This window comes from Mobula birostris, chromosome 3, assembly GCF_030028105.1.
Source record: "Mobula birostris isolate sMobBir1 chromosome 3, sMobBir1.hap1, whole genome shotgun sequence".
NCBI lineage: Eukaryota > Metazoa > Chordata > Chondrichthyes > Myliobatiformes > Myliobatidae > Mobula > Mobula birostris.
The window spans coordinates 51,178,510-51,196,229 of NC_092372.1; the positions used below are offsets into that span (position 1 = coordinate 51,178,510).

General features: G+C 39.4%; 1 protein-coding gene across 4 annotated transcripts in view; it reads right to left on the reverse strand.

Moving 5' to 3' along the window:
• Positions 1 to 11,850, reverse strand: part of fat1a (FAT atypical cadherin 1a) — a 173,624-nt gene extending 161,774 nt beyond the window's left edge. For all 4 annotated transcript variants that reach the window (XM_072252625.1, XM_072252624.1, XM_072252623.1 and 1 more), the window contains exons 1-2: positions 11,591 to 11,850; positions 464 to 3,750 (exon numbers count right to left, since the gene is read on the reverse strand). In XM_072252625.1, the coding sequence (XP_072108726.1) occupies positions 464 to 3,750; positions 11,591 to 11,757 (3,454 nt within the window). In that variant the 5' untranslated portion in view covers positions 11,758 to 11,850. The remainder of the gene's footprint in view (positions 1 to 463; positions 3,751 to 11,590) is intronic.
• Positions 11,851 to 17,720: the final 5,870 nt, after the last annotated feature.

Sequence of the window (17,720 nt, forward strand, 5' to 3'; positions counted from 1 at the left end):
GATTTTTGAACCCCAGTCTCTCGAAGTGACTTGAACTCTCAACCTTTTGTATCAGAAGTGCTAACAATTGAGCTATGGTTGACTGCCACCAACTGAACTGAGACTAATGCAAGCAAGCCATCTTTTTACATTTATCAACATAGTCTTGTCTAAACTATCACATCACACAAAAAAATTAAAATACTTAATAGAGAATCAATTTCATCATAGACATAATATCTATGCTTCATGTTAGAAAGTCAAAACCAAAACCTTGCTTCATATTACTCTCTCTCTCTCGCAAACCTACTTATTCTTTTCACTAAAATCTAACCATTCATGTCAAATTGAGTTCTTTCCATTTAAAACATCAGTATATTTTTCAAATTCGAGACAGTGGAAAGAAGTGAAATGGGTAAAATACTGGGATTAGACAAAAAAAAGCACAAAAATCTAATTTTTCCAAGATTTAGTATGGTCTTACCTTTTTCTTCATCAATTGTGAAGACTCCAAGTCCAGAACCATCCCTTATGGAGTATCTAACTTCTCCATCTCTGCCATTATCATTATCATTAGCTGTTACAGTCATTACTGATGTACCGATCGGAGCATCTTCACTGACAGACCCATTAGCCACAAAGAAAGGAAACACAGGAGCATATAAATTCTCATTTACATCCACCACTTCTACTTCAATGTAGCAGGTTGAAGATAAAGAAACTGGTCGTCCTTTATCCTTCGCACGAGCAGTCAAATTATAGAACTGCTTCTTCTCAAAATCTACTTTGCGCATAATGCGAAGAGCTCCACTTAATTTATCCACATCAAAATACCCTTCTCCATTGTCTATCAGACTGTAACGTACTTGACTGCTTTGTCCAACATCAGGATCATAGGCTTCCAACCACATAGCAACAGTTCCTTCCGGTAAGTCCTCTCGAATTTTAATATGATAGTTTCGCGGAATAAACTCTGGCGCATTATCATTGACATCTTCCAAAGTCACTTTTAGCAGAACCGTTGAAAATAGCTGGGGATCCTCCTTAGCTTGATCCCTAGCTTCGACCTTCAGTAAATAAACAGGTTCTTTTTCTCTGTCTAGTAATCCTATAACCTTCACAATTCCAGTTACACTGTCAATTGCAAATGCATCTGTGTCTGTCAGAATGGAATATCTGACTTCTCCATTGGCGCCCAGATCTCGATCTGTTGCTTCAAGCTGAATAATCATGCTTCCCACTTCTTTGTTTTCACTCACTACTTCAGAATACACATCATATAGAAATGCTGGCCTGTTATCATTTGCATCTAGTATGTTTACATCTAGCAGGCGCCAAGCAGACTTCTGAGGTATCCCAAGATCATACACAGTTAGATTAAGTGTGTAATGATCATTTTTTTCCCTGTCGAGAGGAGCAACTACTTTTAACCAGCCTGTTTCCATATCAATAATGAACTTGCTGTCGCTATCACCTCCAGAAATTACATAAACCAATTTCCCATTGAAGCCATTATCAAAATCTGTAGCATTTATCAACAATAGTTTTGTTCCAACTGGATTGTCCTCTTTAACCTGAATTACACTTGGAAAAGAGCTGTCAAACTGGGGTGCATGGCGATTAATTGAATGATTATCAGAAAACAAGTCCTCAGAATCTCCATGATTGTGGATCTTATTTGCCTGGAGAAGCTTTTCCGCTAAGAATTTAGCCACTCCAGTTTCCGTGCAGTGCAAATTAACTTGTTTCCAACTGGTTGCAACAGTGATGTTGATGTACATTGAAGTAGCAAAGTTCTCTCCATCTGTAGCAGTAATCTGCAGACAATGAAAAGAGCCTGTGACTCCAGGTCCATCAGTGAGAGGCCGCTTCAACACAAGGACACCAGAGTTAGGGTTCAAGTCAAATAAATCTAATTCATTCCCTGTTACTATCTGATACTTTACCAGCTGCATCTCATCTGCATCAATAGCAGACACAGTAGTGATCTGTTCACCAATATTTAGATCCCTTGGGATTGTACCTACACAATTCACTTTCTCAAACAATGGCTTATTGTCATTTACGTTGCTTAAGAAAATAGTCACAAGTGCTTCAACTTCACGACGATAAGGTGAGCCCCAGTCAGATGCGCGAACTCGCAAGTTATAGATTCTTGGCATCAATTCATAATCCAACTCTTCTGAAGTCCTGATGACACCACTGAAGTAGTCTATTTCAAAAGGTGGGGGGTTCAAGTTGGCAATACTGTATGTCACGTATCCATTCTCACCAGCATCAACATCTGTGGCACTTACAGTCAAGACGCTAGTGCCAACCGGCACATTTTCACTGACAGTAGACCTATACGATGACTGCTTGAATTCAGGAGCATTGTCATTCATATCTATCACATGCACAATTACTTTTGTTGATGCCTGTCTGTCAACAATTATAACTTCAAGTTGATAGGAGGAAGCTTCTTGTGCTTTAATAAAACCATTAGTAGTGATGAGACCAGTGTCCGGGTTAATACGAAACTTATCCACATGATATCTGAAAGCAAACTTAATCTGTGGATACACTGGATTCACTTTCACCATCACAACCGGAGAATTCAGGGGAGCAAACTCACTCAATCTGACTTCATATAGATTTTTCTCAAATCTACAGGGCACTGATTTTGACTGAGGAGGTGTTACATGGATAACTTTCACAGAGGAAAACTGAGGGGGTGTACCTTTGTCCTTCGCTTGAAGTGTGAGATTATATCCAGAAGACTGGCTTTCCCAATCAATTTGGTCAATAGCCTTAATATGGTATTCTTTACTACCAGGACTTGACCTCGTGACTCTGAACTGATGCAGAGGATCTCCTGCCACAATACTTAAGGAGGCTATTTCTCCACTGACTCCTGGGTCTTCATCTTCTACTGTTATAATTGCATATATTGGATCGTTATCCATGTCTGATGGGATAAGGGTGACAGCTGTGATGAGAGGTGCATTTTCATTTCCCTGTTCCACATGAATAGTAAGCTTTGCCAAACTGCTTGTTCCACTACTGCCATATAATTTCTTGCCACGATCAGCAGCAAGGATTTCCAAATCATACCGTCTCTTCTCAGAGTAGTCCAGCCTCCCAGTTAGGGTGACCACACCATTGGTGGGATGAATGGCAAATGCATCTGTCCAATCCTTGAAACTGTAATAAAACTCTCCATTAGTGCCGATGTCGGCATCAGTGGCTCTGACTCTGGCCACACTGGTTCTCAGAGGAGTGCTTTCTGCCAAAGACACACTGTACGATGTTGGTGAAAACAGGGGCCGCAAGTCATTTGTGTCTAAAACATGAACTTTAACCTTTGTCTGTGCTTCAGCATTCGTTTTTTTCTCAACTGCCTTAACAGTCAGTAAATAATGGTCTTTCACCTCCCGATTTAAGACTGCAGAATTCCCTCCCTTAGTCCTAATACGCAAGAAACAGAAATCCCCAAGGCTGTAGTCTTCAGCTTTAAACAAGTTTTCGTGATCACCAGAAATAATTTTATATCGAAACTCTGATGATGGATGTGTGATGTATATGCCCATTTTTGGATGAGTTTCCAAATAGGTCTTGGCAGCAGAATTCTCATAAATATAAGCATTATAAAGGTGTTGTGTGAACTGAATTGATGACGTGGCTTCATTCTTCCTATTTCCTTCACAGCTACTGAAAAGCTGAAAAAGCAGCAAAGAAGCCAGTAGTGCAGTTGATCTCATCGTGATGGTACTTGAGCAATCACCAAGCGACCTGAAAGAAAATAAAGACAGTGTTAATATTTCCAAAGCAGCGTGCTTAAACAGCACAAATAAGTTCCTACCTTGTAATAACCAAGCAATCACATCCACAAACCAAAAAATACTACAGAAAATCCATAAACATGTCCTATAAAATACGATGCAATAACTGAAGTACGTATTGGCTTAATTTTCTATTTTTTTTATCCCCTCTGCTCATAAAAAAGTAATTTTACAGTACATGACTGCTGTTAACAAAGAATGTCAACCAACATCCAATCAGATAACTGAACGCATACGATATGAACTACAACATTAGAAGTCAGGCAAACCTGGGCAATGCACACCTAACTGATGAAATAAACACTCCTTCCACAATCCCACTTATCACTTGCACTTTTAAACATGCGGAGTTTTCCTACTGAGGCTGCTTGACCCCAAGGGAAACCCCTCAATCCTGATTCAAAATTATTTAATGTCATTTCCTGTATACAAGTGTAAGGAGCATGAAATAATTATTATTTCATATCTGATGCAGCACAAAAAAGATAAAGGACATACTAATAATAAAGACATAATAAATATAAATATTTAAGACAGTTTATATACATAGATTGATCGTATGTCCATAAATTTACACTAGGCTGTACAAAAGGTGACTGACTTGAAACAATAAAGTAGACAAGATGGAGTTAGTGACTGGAGGTGTTGACCAGCCTTACTGCTTGGGGAAACTAACAGCTTTTAAGTCTGGTGGTCCTGGCATAGTTGCCACATAGCCTCCTCCCTGAAGGGAGTGGGGCAAATGGTCCATCAGCTGGGTGAGTGGAATCCTTCATATTACTGGCCCTTTTCTGTTTATATGATCAAGCAAATATAAAACCATATTAATGAATCTAAGTAGTTTTATAACTGGTTTGCACCACACTTATTTTGAGAGACAACAGGTGGTATTGGCACAACACAAAGCCATTTTTCTTCATAATTGGAAGCCTGTTTTCCATTTCTTCCGCCATATGGTCCATAACCCAAAGACATTTCAGGCATGATGGGAATTCAGTCAAAAACCAGAAATCTAGTTAGAACATAGAATATAGAAATCTACAGCACATTACAGGCCCTTCTGCCCACAATTTTGTGCCGAAGATGTAACCTACTCAAGAATCTGCCTAGAATATCCCAACCACATAGCCCTCTATTTTTCTAAGCTCCATGCACCTATCTAAGAGGCTCTTAAAAGACCATATTGTATCTGCTTCCACCACTGCCACTGGCAGTGCATTCCACACACCCACTACTCGCTGTGTGAAAAACTTACCCATGACATCCCCTCGGTACCCATTTCCAAGCACCTTAAAACTATGACCCCTCTTGTTAGCTATTTCAACCCTGGGGAAAAGCCTCTTGCTATCCACACAATCAATGCCCCTCATCATCTTATACACTTCCTTCCAATTTTCTCTCCAACTTACATGAAAGCAATATATTCTTGCTGGAATGTGTTCTGCAGACATTAGCAGGGCTCTTGAACATCATTCACAAGGAGTCATTATAGAGAAGCTTTGCAGTAACTGCTGATCGACTACTTAATCATGGGAAATCTTCCAGAATCAACAGAATTTCTGAAGAACTGAATACCCATAGAAAAGCCCTCTCACAAAGGCATGTGAAAACACTTCTATTCTCCCTTACTGAATGCTCTAGAATACTTTGGTATGGACTAAATGGGTCACTGATATAAGTTTATCAATCGTTTGTTTTAATACAAAATTCAGCAAAATATTGGTACAATTATGTCGACAAGCTCAAAAACTTTGTAATATTATTTAATTTTTAATCTTGTTTAGCTGCAACCCATACAAGAACTAAATCATATAATAAGCAGAGATCATTTAAAATGTTTTTTTCATGAAGCATAAGATATGTGGTGCAGTCTATCCTTTCCTTCTTGAGGGCTTACAACACTAGATATAATGTAAAAACAAAATCTGCCACAAAGCTGAAAACTTTCTAAACTTATAAAACATGAATTAAAAGATCACTGGTAGACATCACAACATTAAATCGCCATGACAATGGATTATCCTGCTGTACAATCTAATTGAGTTTCATTCTTAAAATATTACAGTCTGGTTTACTTAATCTTATGGCTGTGTTGCTGCCTTGAAAAAGCCACACAGTATAGTTGAAACCACAATGCATCTATTATAAGCACTAGTTTTGCCTGTGTTTGCTGTAAATTCCATTGGATAGTAATACCAATTCACTATTTTCTTGCATGTTAGCTGGCTGCCCAGAAGCTAATTTACTCCAGGAAGACTTTTTACCATATTTTAGGACTCAACAGATGGTTCCAAAATGGGTGGTTTTCATGTAAAGACAAGGAATCAATTTCTATTTTAGCACATTCTTAAAATAACTTACCCTGAATTTATTAACTGGAAAGGCTTACAATAAAATATGCATGTTACTTCTTCAAAAATAACATCAGATGCTTATTATATCACTACCAACCCTACACTTTGTCCAGCTAGGTCAACAGTCCCTTTTTCCTTACTTAGAAAGCAAAATCAAAAGGTCTCTAGTGCATAATAAAGCCTGTCAAATAATGCAAAGAGTTTCACTTTTAAGATCATAGGAAACAGTTAGTCATATGGAGTAAATTATGCAATGAGTCTCACTCCAACTGGGTTGAAATATAAAAAGAAGAAAGGGTGTCTAGGACAGTCTTTTATTGAAGCATTCAACATGAAAAATTGGAACTACTACTCAGAAGCTGTACGAACAAAAACTGCCACTGAAAGGAGCAAAATGCAATAAGGATAGAAGACTCATAGCAAATTGTAAGATTTTACATATATTCTGTCCAAATTTGAATAAAGTTCTTCAAAAGCTACATAGCTATGAAACGGTATAAATCTTGAACATAATTATTCATTATCAGCATGGGAAAGAAATAAGAAAATTGAACTATTTGAAGGTGATAACACAGAAGTTCCATCAATTCCAAGACAGCTTTAAAGGGACTAGGATAATGGACGGAGGACTAGAGGTAACCTATTACTGCATAAAGGTGGTGAAGAACACTATGTACGACAATTTTATTAATTTGGTAAATCAGGGCAACACATTAGCCATTTGAGGAGAAAGTAGATTTTTAGGTCATATACCATCTCAAATCTGTTAAGAATTTGGTGTTGGCACCACAGGATAACAAAGTTTTTTTTTATTTTGTCTAACTCATTACAAAATCAGGAGAATTGTAATCACAGCAAATGAGAATGAATATGGAAATGTAAATGAGAGTGTGGGGGGGGGGGAGATGGGGAGAAAAAATAAACCAATAAATAGTTTACGTAAGACAAAGAATGAAAAATGCCATTAATAGAAAGAAATGAGAGGCAGAAAAGCTGGAATCTGGAGACCCAATGAACAAATGGTAAAAATAAGAAGGTGAACCACAGTAGGAAGACTAAGCTGAGGAAATTAATAAAAAGTTGTTATTAAAATAAAAACTTTACCTCATACTTTCGTAGATATAGGTAACTATATTTTAAATAACTACTTATAACCACAATTACATTAATTGTTTTTTTAAGATATTCTATATAAGACTGAACATAGTCAATTTCTACTTTTAGATCAGCTGATAATACTCCCACCATCCAATCAAGTAACACTATTGATTAGCAGAATGGAATCAGGTACTTTGGTTATTAAAAATTATTAGATGAATTTATAATTATTGGTTACTTTTCAACTAAATTGCTAAATACGATAGTAATATCTGCAAAGCTATACTCTACCGTACATGTTTTCACTAATTTTTTTGACACTACAACCAAACCCTCTTCAAGTTAACCTGCAGAATCTAATGTACAATTAAGTCGTCACTTTATTAGGTACAGTGGCTCATTAATGCAAATATCTTCATCAGACAATTATGGCTGCAAGTCAATGTAAACATGGTCAAGAGGTTCAGTTGTTGTTCAGACCAAACATCAGAAAGGGAAAGAAATGTTACCTATGTGACTTTGACTGTGGAATGATTGTTGGTGCCATGCGGGGTGATTTGAGTATTTTAGAAATTGCTGATATCCTGAAATTTTCACATTTAACAGTCTATAGAGTTTATAGAAAATGGTGCAAATAACAAAAGATATCTAAACATCCACAGTTCTAAAACACCTTTTAATGAGAGAGGTGAGAGAAGACAGACTGACTCGAACTGACAGAAAAGTGACAGCAACTAAAATAACCATGTGTTACAACAGTGGTGTTCCCAACAACATCTATGAACACAAATCATGTCGAACCTCGAAGTGGATAGGCTACAGCAGCAGAAATCCAAGAGGTACCTAATAATGTGGCCACTGCGTGTACAGTACTGTGTAAAAGTCTTAGGCACTTATATATAGCTAGTTTGCCCAAGACTTTTGCACTGCACTGTAGTAATTTTATATATTGCACTGTACAGTTGCTGCAAAAAACAAATTTCATGACAAATGTGAGTGATGATAAACCTGATTCTGATATGGGTCTCTATTGTGGACTGAGAGTGGGAAGGGGGCAGGGAGAGGGAAATCATGGTTGAGAAAAGGGGAAGAGAGTGGAGGGAGCAGGAAGCTGTAATGATCAATAAACCGATTGCTTGTAATCAAATGACCCTTCCTGGTGTCTCAGGGCTGAGCATGTCTGCACTCTGCACTCACCATCCATCCCCCTCCCCTGGCACTCCTCCTGTGACACCCTTCCTGCAGCACTTGCCATTCCCAAAATCCTTTACTCCCACCAGATTTACAAATTCACTCTCCGCTCCACATTGACAAATACAGCGCTGTGCAAAAGTCATAGGCACCCCTGATAGATAGATACATATATATATCTCTCTAAGACTTCTGCACGGCCCTGTATTTATTCCATTATAGAACTAGAAACAAATATTATTGAGAATTAGTCTATGCACAATACACAATACCGATGTCTGGTAAATAGAATTCTTAAAGTGATATATATGCTTGGAATAATAAAATATATTGCCAACAGAATGTCAACAACTTAAAACTAAAGCAAGTTCTCTGAATAGATCCACATGGGTATTTTTATAGTTATAATTTTAACCAAATAATTGATAGGATACATATTATAAAGTACAGTCTAGCAGAGTTCCTCTTAGTGTGAATCAGAGAACCAAGCATATCTAATTTTCAAATGATCTAATGGAATCCTGAAAAAAAATCACCATGAACCTTAACCACCAGCTCTTCATCTAACTTTGACTTCTAAATGAAGCTTCATACCAAATTTGGCTTCATAAAATGTAAAGTTCTCAGCAAGTCTGAAGCACTAACAATTAGAAAAGGGAGCAGCAATGTTATCCATACATGTCCAAACATGCCCAGAAGTCTTCAAACTGTTATCCACCATCAATAACTTGATAACGCCAACATTTTTTAGGTCTAATTTTGACATAAAGTGACACGAACACATGTAGTCTGGCTAAAAGCAATGGGCACCAAGTTACTTGTTTCAATCATTTGTGATGGATAAAGGCAGATTCTATTACTGAGTAGCCAAAGTTTGCTGGGATTCTAGAGACACACAAGATTGCAAATGCTACAATCCAAAGCAAAGAGGAACAAGCTTATGATGCCAAGTAACTCTAGAAGTGGTTCCTCCAGTAGTTTTAGAGTTGACTATTGATTTATCAGTACCAACAGTAAACCAAACTACTCTCCACATTCAATTTCAACACTGATAAACTGACATGGGTTATTTTCTTTCTGGGAGACCTACTTGTACTATTACACAGTTACTATTACTACCCAGGTTCACCATCAACTGTACTGCCTGAAAACTTCAAAGACACTTTTTATTTGTAGAAACTAAAACTCATGATGGTTTTACCCAAACACCTTCAGTGTGTGAATTAACCGATATGATCACTCGTCATTTTTAATTCACAAAAGAATGATCATCTTGCCCTTAAAGATGACCATTTCTTAAATTAATATTTCGATGTTGTTTTAAATGTTCTTTACAATCAATGTTTTTAAATCGCAGATTTAACTATTTGGTGGTATACATTTACGGTACCTCACCAAGAACACCCCCCCCCACACCACCAGCAAATAAAACTCCTATGTAGCTCATTGCATCACCGCCTTCCACGCTATCTCTCCCCCAAACTATCACACATATACACACCTCATGAGTCAGTCTACTTGACCTGAATAGTCAAAGAACAAAACTGCTGATTCCCAAACGCCCTCGACAATAAAAGCACCTTGTCCAGAAACAAAACTGTGGCAATCCAGAGAGCTAAAATTAATTGTTAAGACATCAAATCCATAGTCCAAAAGATTATTGTGAAATACAACAAACCCTTGAAAACAAATAAAAACACGGTAAGAGTTTGCAATCGGGAATCCAATGGTCACATGCCCTGTCACCCCAAAATAAATTTGGGAGTTTAGAGAGAACACCAAAAGAAAATCACAGCTTTATCAGCAACTGGGTAAGTCATAATGGAAACTGTCCATTAGAGAGAAAAAATGATCGACTGGAGGGTTCTTAGACTCGTGTATTCCCGCTCCCAACTATATTTCCAGAGCAAATACAAAGTTAGAAACAAAGGTTCAACAAAGAGCACTATATCTCTTCTACACATAAACTATCCACTTCAGTGCTGCCTTTAGTTCTTCATTCCCTCCACGCACACTGTTCCAACAAAAGATGTTTTTTTTTCATGTCATCCAAAGTAACACCAATGAAAAAAATACAAACGGCGCAAATCCAGGCTACCATGACGAGATGCAGAGTAATGGGTTACCCGCCGTACCTGAGCAGCACCAAACTCTACGCGATGGAGCTTCTAAGGTGGCAAAGCGACCCATTACCAATCACTGAAACTAGTCCCCGCAGCAACCGTCATTTGTAATGACACGAGTTGAAATCAACTCACCGAATACCACTACCGAGAGAGCGCTTGAGCCAACCCTGGACAAGCCTTCACTATCCCGTTGAAAACGCTCCAGTTTTCTTTTGATTCGGTCATTAAACAGGAACAGGAGTCATTCCTACCACGTGTGCCTGCATGCCCTAGAGCAATGTAAAACCGCTTCCCAGAGGGATCGGGGCTAACTGGTATGCTGGTATGAATAAACTGCCAAGTTGGTTACAATACGCGTCGTTTAAATTTAAAGATACAGGTTCCGATCGGTCAGAAAGCACCAAGCTTCACCGGAATCGCTCTCGAACCTCGTTATTGACTACAATATAACATATCTGACTTCCCACATCCATAAATACATATAACATCGCTCTGCTCGGATCAGTGCTGACTGCTGCTTGGAGATTGATCAGAAGCCACATTGTAAAAGGCTCCAATTCCTTCCACCCGGTGAGATGGAACAGCATCAAAGAGCCTGAACAGCTTTATGCTGTCTTGGAAACTGCACGATCCTGTCGCGACTTTCGTAAAGTTTTGCTTTCCAGTGAGATCTCGGCGAGGAGTAGCAGCGAAAAACAAAATAGTAAATCAAATCTGCATCAAAGAATCAAAGTTTTATCGGTAAAACCCGGCGGCAAATTAGCGGCCACATTGCTGGACCTACCTGCGCATAGCCCGGCTCGAACCCCCCCCCCCAACCCACTCCCTCACCGACTCGCCTCCCACCACACCACCCCCGCCCCTCTTCCCGGAGTCCCGAGACTGTGTGGGCAGCAACGTCCGGTCCAAACTCTGCAGCAAACTTTCTAAAGGAGCTTTGCACTCGGGCAAGATATCTATACTCAGAAATGCCCCAATGTGTAAAACCAACGTAGGAAAGTCGGAGCGAAAGAGAACTCACTGTGTCTGGCGCTCCACGGTCCGGTGCCGAGCTGCCGCCCAATGTGTGCCCCTGCCACAAAGCCCCCACCCGGGCTCCGGGCCCCCGCACTCACTCCAACAACAGCCCGCAAACTTTCCCGGCGTGGTACTGTCCTCTCTCCCTCCAGCCCAACCTGCCGGAGGCATTAACTCGAGCAGGGAGCAGCTAGTGGCTTTGTCCAGGCTAAACGCTGCATGATCGAAGTAGCTCACTAACTCAGTCTCCCTCTCCCATCGCCGGTCCGGCCGCAGCAGGCGGCGAGCATGCGCTGTGCCCGGCACTACCTTCCCTTGGCATGCAGCAGCTCCGGCTACCTTCTGCTTCTCCAGACACACTCCGACCTTCCCCCACCCCCTCACTTTCTCTCCACTAACTCCTGAATTCGTTCCGCCAATACCCCTCCTTGCAGTTATTCCCCCTTTCACTAAACAGTGTGCGCCTTTTGATCAACATTAAACCAACCGCAGAACTGTTACATTTTAACTTCATGCAAACTACTTTTAATTGGATCAAGCTAAAATTCAGTATAAAGGCGTCCGACGCTCTCAAGTTTCTCAACTTTAATTTACACATTCTACTCCTAACCCGTTCCCATACATCCCTGTTCCGTCACGATACAGTACTGTAGGGCAGAGAAAGGTATACATTCCAAAAACTGTACATTTTGTTTTGTCTAGAAGTATCTTCCGATGAAACTCAGTTTCTATGAAACATCTTACAGTATTTCAAAGAGCCTAACATGATACAAAAGGCTGTGCAAACGAACAAAGGTCTAACCAGTCGTAACATATCCCTCCCCATCCAAAAGCCGCTGTAACCGCGAGAGTCCTGAGAGCTAACTACAGTATACTCTAACAAGCAAGGGATGTGCTACGCAGACGAGTTTCGCTCACTGCTGGCGTGGATTATCCAGCAATCGCAAAATTAGCAGCAACATTCAAATAGAGTAGAACTGAATTGAAATGCTATATATAATGTAGAGTGCGGATGGCTCCGTGCACGAACTTGAAATGAAAGTATAGCAACCATTTCATTTCCATAGCAAGCAGGACTATTCTAAACCTATAACTATTATTAACTGGAAAGTCAGAAAAACAAGTTAGCCTCTATTTTGAGATTTTTTTATTGAATTTACAAAATGCTTCATCTAAAGGACGGCAAATTAAAAGAGCATCGCCCCTCCCCCCACCACCAAAAGAAGCAATGAGTCGCATTCAAAAATTGCATAGCACAGCATTACTTGCTAATCGCCAAATCTTCCAAGATCCAAAAGGTAAAATTAATGTGCCCTGGGGAAAGTTCTCGCATTATCTAATCTTGCGAGCGAGACAATAGATTGATTTACACTGACTGCTGCCAGCATGCACCTCGAGGATGAAGTACAGTTGTTACCAACTTCCTGTTCAAGTAATCTGGTCATGAATTTCATACTTTGAAATGAAGGACTCCACGACTGAGCAATGAAGGGTAAAATGAAATTTGCTCAAAAGAATTATTCAAGTACAGACATTGTAGGCAAATATATATGTAAAACATAATAGTTTAGTTGCAGTGCTTTCTAATCTCGCGCACTAGTCAAACTTTATTGAAACTACTTACTATCTAAAAAGGCTTTCATACAAAGGTCGGGATGTTGAAAGCCCGGGGCCGAAATCAAATAGAACCGGGCGAAAGTCTCACCCGAACTTTGAAAAGAACTGCAGTTAGAACAATTATCATACGCAGAACAATAAAACGTATTAATCATGGCAATAGCGATTTCCATCCCGGTTCCGGGTAAAAAGGTCATATTGATCAATCATTGTTATGGAGTTTAAAGAGAATTATTGCCTGTACCAGGCAAACTGACTTGACGTGAAAAATCTAAACATTGCACGTTTTATTGGATCGCTTCTGCAAAATCACTTTTTCGGTATTTGCATCTTTCAGGTATTCAGACGACAATTCCATTGTTTCCGAAGAAAGGCAACCCCAGACTTGCAAAAGGAATACTGTGAAAATATTAAGTTAAACAACTGAGCCTTTTCTGAACCGTGCCCTAATTGTGTATTCATCGGAATGGAAACGGACGGGGTCGGCTGTTTGAACTTTGTTCGGTGCCTTCTGTGCCGTAAACGCACAGAGGCGCTCTTTTACAATATTGCCGCATAAGATTATTTAGATCGTGTGATGACGATCGTCGTTGCAGCAGAAGTCAAGGCTGCAAACTTAAGTAATACAATTTCAGTGAAAAAAATCACTAAATGTATCCTTTAAACAGACTTTTGTGGTGCTCTTTCTTCATTATTGCAGCCACAAAATTGTTTTCGAAACAACTTGATGTGTTTTGAAAATAGTGCCGTTTATTCTAACAAATCGAGTTTCCATAGCTTTCTTTTATGCTTACTTAGAGAAACTGCACATCACAGAATTAAAATTATTATATCGAGGTCAGGTGCATTGTCTCCGATATCATTTTTTTCAATGTCAGTGCCAAATTAAACGAAATTACAAGGCCTCACTTGAAATAGCATCATTCTGAAATCACCATTGCAAAGACTTACCACACCAGATGGATTCGACAGTTCCGAGCAGATAAAATTCCGGGGATTACCAGGCAAAAAGAGAACGCTATTCCTACTTTTTAATTCACTCCACCAGAGAGCGGGATCGAAGGTAATATTCTTCGGAATCATCACATTTCCAGCGATTCGAAACAAGTTTGTAATGATGTGAGTAAAGTGAAAGAGTCATGTAAAAGCGTTTCCAAACTCAGCTACCAACACAATTCCTGGTGGGATGTCTATAGATTACAGGCAATGACGTCAGTGATTCTCTCCTCCCCTCCCCTCTCCTCCTTCGCTATCTCCCGTGCCTGGGAATGCACTAAAAGTTTCCCAAGTTTAAAACAAATTCCGAAGTATTTCACAAGATAAAAATAACTATTGAATTCACTTGCTTATTCTGTATATTTTCTTGTGAGTAGAAAATACAACATTCCATATTGCGTTGTTTATTTCTAATTCCCATAGAATTATTTTTTGGTTAACCAGCCTAAAGTATAATTTGGTAGTTATTTAATTCTAATCACCTCAAAATTCAAACATGGGCATTATTATCAATATATCGGTGTAATTAATTTCCATTTTTATAAATATAATTAATAATTTCAATAATTCGACAATCCTAATTCTGAAGTGGAAATGACTGAATTGCCTTAAACATTGTCGATAATTAAAAAAGATAGATCTTTCAGAATATTTGGCACCTGATTTATGGCTGCTTTAGTGATGTTTCCATTGACAACAATGACATCGCGACTTCTTTTATGAATTGCCAAAGTCATGTAGCTTGGTTTGGAAGGTTAAAGAAAATCCTATTTTATAATTATATTTGTAAGTTCAATGTATCAATTACCCGATAAGGAATCAATTAAACAACTGCAGAATCTATTGGTTTAACGCTCGGATAATTTCACGAAGCTTTGTTACTGAATCTTTGCCGCCGAACTGAATTCGACCATAGAAAGGAATGGGCAGATGTGCCCGGCAAATTCTGATATCAGAAAGAAACATCAGCACAGGCAGTGGCCACTGGATGAATCTTTAGACCGTGGATTGTGGGGTACCATATTATGTCTTATGGTCTTATGGTTTTATACTATTTGTCGGTATATGATTCCATCATGATTATGAGCTTAACGCCATGAAATCGTACTACTTATTTAATTCTGCCCAATCTCCCGCATAACATTGACTAAACGTGGCATTCCGCCCATAGACATGAACGGAAGGGAGTGCAAAAGGAGACAAACTGTGCAAATATGAATAATAATAAATAAGTAAACAAATAATGCAAAATACAAAGTATAAAATGAATTTATTATCAAAGTACATATATGTCACCGTATACTATACTGTACAAAATTCTTAGGCACGTATATATATCTAGATGCCTAAGACCTTGCACAGTATTGTATTTATCAATGTAGAGTGGAGAAAGCGTTTGTAATTCTGGCGGTAGCGAAGAATATTGAGAATGGCAGGGGTGGAGCGCCATGGGAAGGATATGGGACAGGTGCAGACACACCCAGCCCTGAGAGAACAGGCAAGGATATTTGATTCCAAACAATTAGTTTATTGTTCATTACAGAATGTCTTTCTGGTGCTTTCTGCTCCCTCCCCTCTCCCTTCCCCTTTTCCCAATCATGATTCACCTCTCCCTGTCACCTTCCCACTCCTAAGTCCACTACAGAGACCCATATCAGAATCAGGTTTATCATCCCTCACATATGTCAAGAAATGTGTTTGTTTTTGTGGCAGCAGCATAGTGCAAAATACATTAAATTACTGCAATACTGTAGTACTGTATGTACAACCCTGAAATTTGAATATACTCTTCTCAGGCTTTCATCTGGGTACAAGTATCGATTATAACCGATGTTTTGATGACAAACTCTGCCAACTTTATCAGGGATGATGCCTGGGCATGTTTAGCTTAGTGGTATTTATACTGCCGTAGTTAGTCCCTCCTGATTGGTTAGTCCTCATCCAACCAGATATCCACTCTCCCGTCTCAGTTACAATCAAATTCCAATTTTTACTTAGAGCAAGACCTTCATCTTTGTTAAAATTCTTTTCCTCTAGTTTCATTTCAATGGTTTCCTTCACCAGGTGGACCAAAAGCCATTGGTGCACCATAGTAGTTTTGCGCTGTCAAAATCAATCCTGTGGCCATTGTGAATGCACTGTTCTGCTACCGTCAACTTCTCCGGGTAACCTAAAGGAATACACCTCCTTTTTCCTCCTTTGGCCAACGGGACTTGGGGTGGAAACCCGCATCAGGGAACACAGGAGATGTATCCACTTGGGTTACTGGGAGTAATCAGTGGAGGCAGAACATGTCATTCGCAATGGCCATAGGATTGACTTCGATGGGACAAAACTACTATTCCAGGCCAATGGCTTTAGGGACAGACTGATGAAGGTAGCCATTGAAATAAAACTGGAAGAAAAGAATTTTAACAAAGACAAAGGTTTTGCTCTAAATAAGAACTGGAATTAGATTGTAAACAAGGTGGGAGAGCAGAAACCTGATTGGATGAAGACTAACCAATCAGGAGGAATGGAAAATAGGGGTATAAATACCACTGGACTAGACATGCCCAGGCATCATCCCTGATGAAGATGGCAGAATTTGTCACTGAAATATCAGTTATAATTGATACCTGTACCCAGCTGGAAGCCCAAGAACAGTTTATTCAGCATTTATGCCGGGAAAGCACTAGATACTTTTTCAACCCTGAAATCTGTTCCCTTACAGGAATACACAGTAAATCCAAGAAACACCATAGAATCGATGAAATACCACACTCCGTAGGATGGACTAATGTGCAAAAGACAACAAAAATGTGCAAACACAAAGAAAAAAAATAATGAACAAATAAGAAATAAATATCAAGAAACATGAGATGAAGAATCCTTGAAATTGAGTCCGTAGTTTGTGGGAACAGTTCAGTAATGAGGCAAGTGAAATTAAGCAAAGTTATCCCTTCTGGTTCAAGAGCCCTGATGGTTGAGGGGTAAAACGATTCCTGAACTGGGTGGTGCAGGTCCTGCTGTTCCTGTACCTTCTTCCTGATGGCAGCATGGAGAAGAGATCATGCTGGGGGTCGTTAATGATGGATTCTGCTTTCCTGCAACAGTACTCCATGTAGATATGCACAATGGTGAGGAGGATGTTATCGGTGATTGACAGGCCATATGCACTACTTTTTGTAGGACCTTACACCCTAGGGCATTGGTGTTTCTGTACCAGGCCGTGATACAACCAGTCAATATACTCTGCACCACACATCTATAGCAGTTTGTAAAAGTATTCGATGCCATGCTGAAACTTCACAATGTTCTAAGGAAGTAGAGGCGCTGCTGTGCTTTCTTTGTAATGACACTTAAATGCTGGGCCCAGGTCAGGTCCTCTGAAATGATAACATCATGGAATCTAAAGTTGCTGGCCCTCTCCACCTCTGATCCCTGGAGAGGAGTGAGTCACAGACCTCCAGTTTCCTCCTCCTGAAGTTAATACTCAGCTCCTTGGTTTTGTTGACATTGAATGAGAGGTTGCTGTGGCA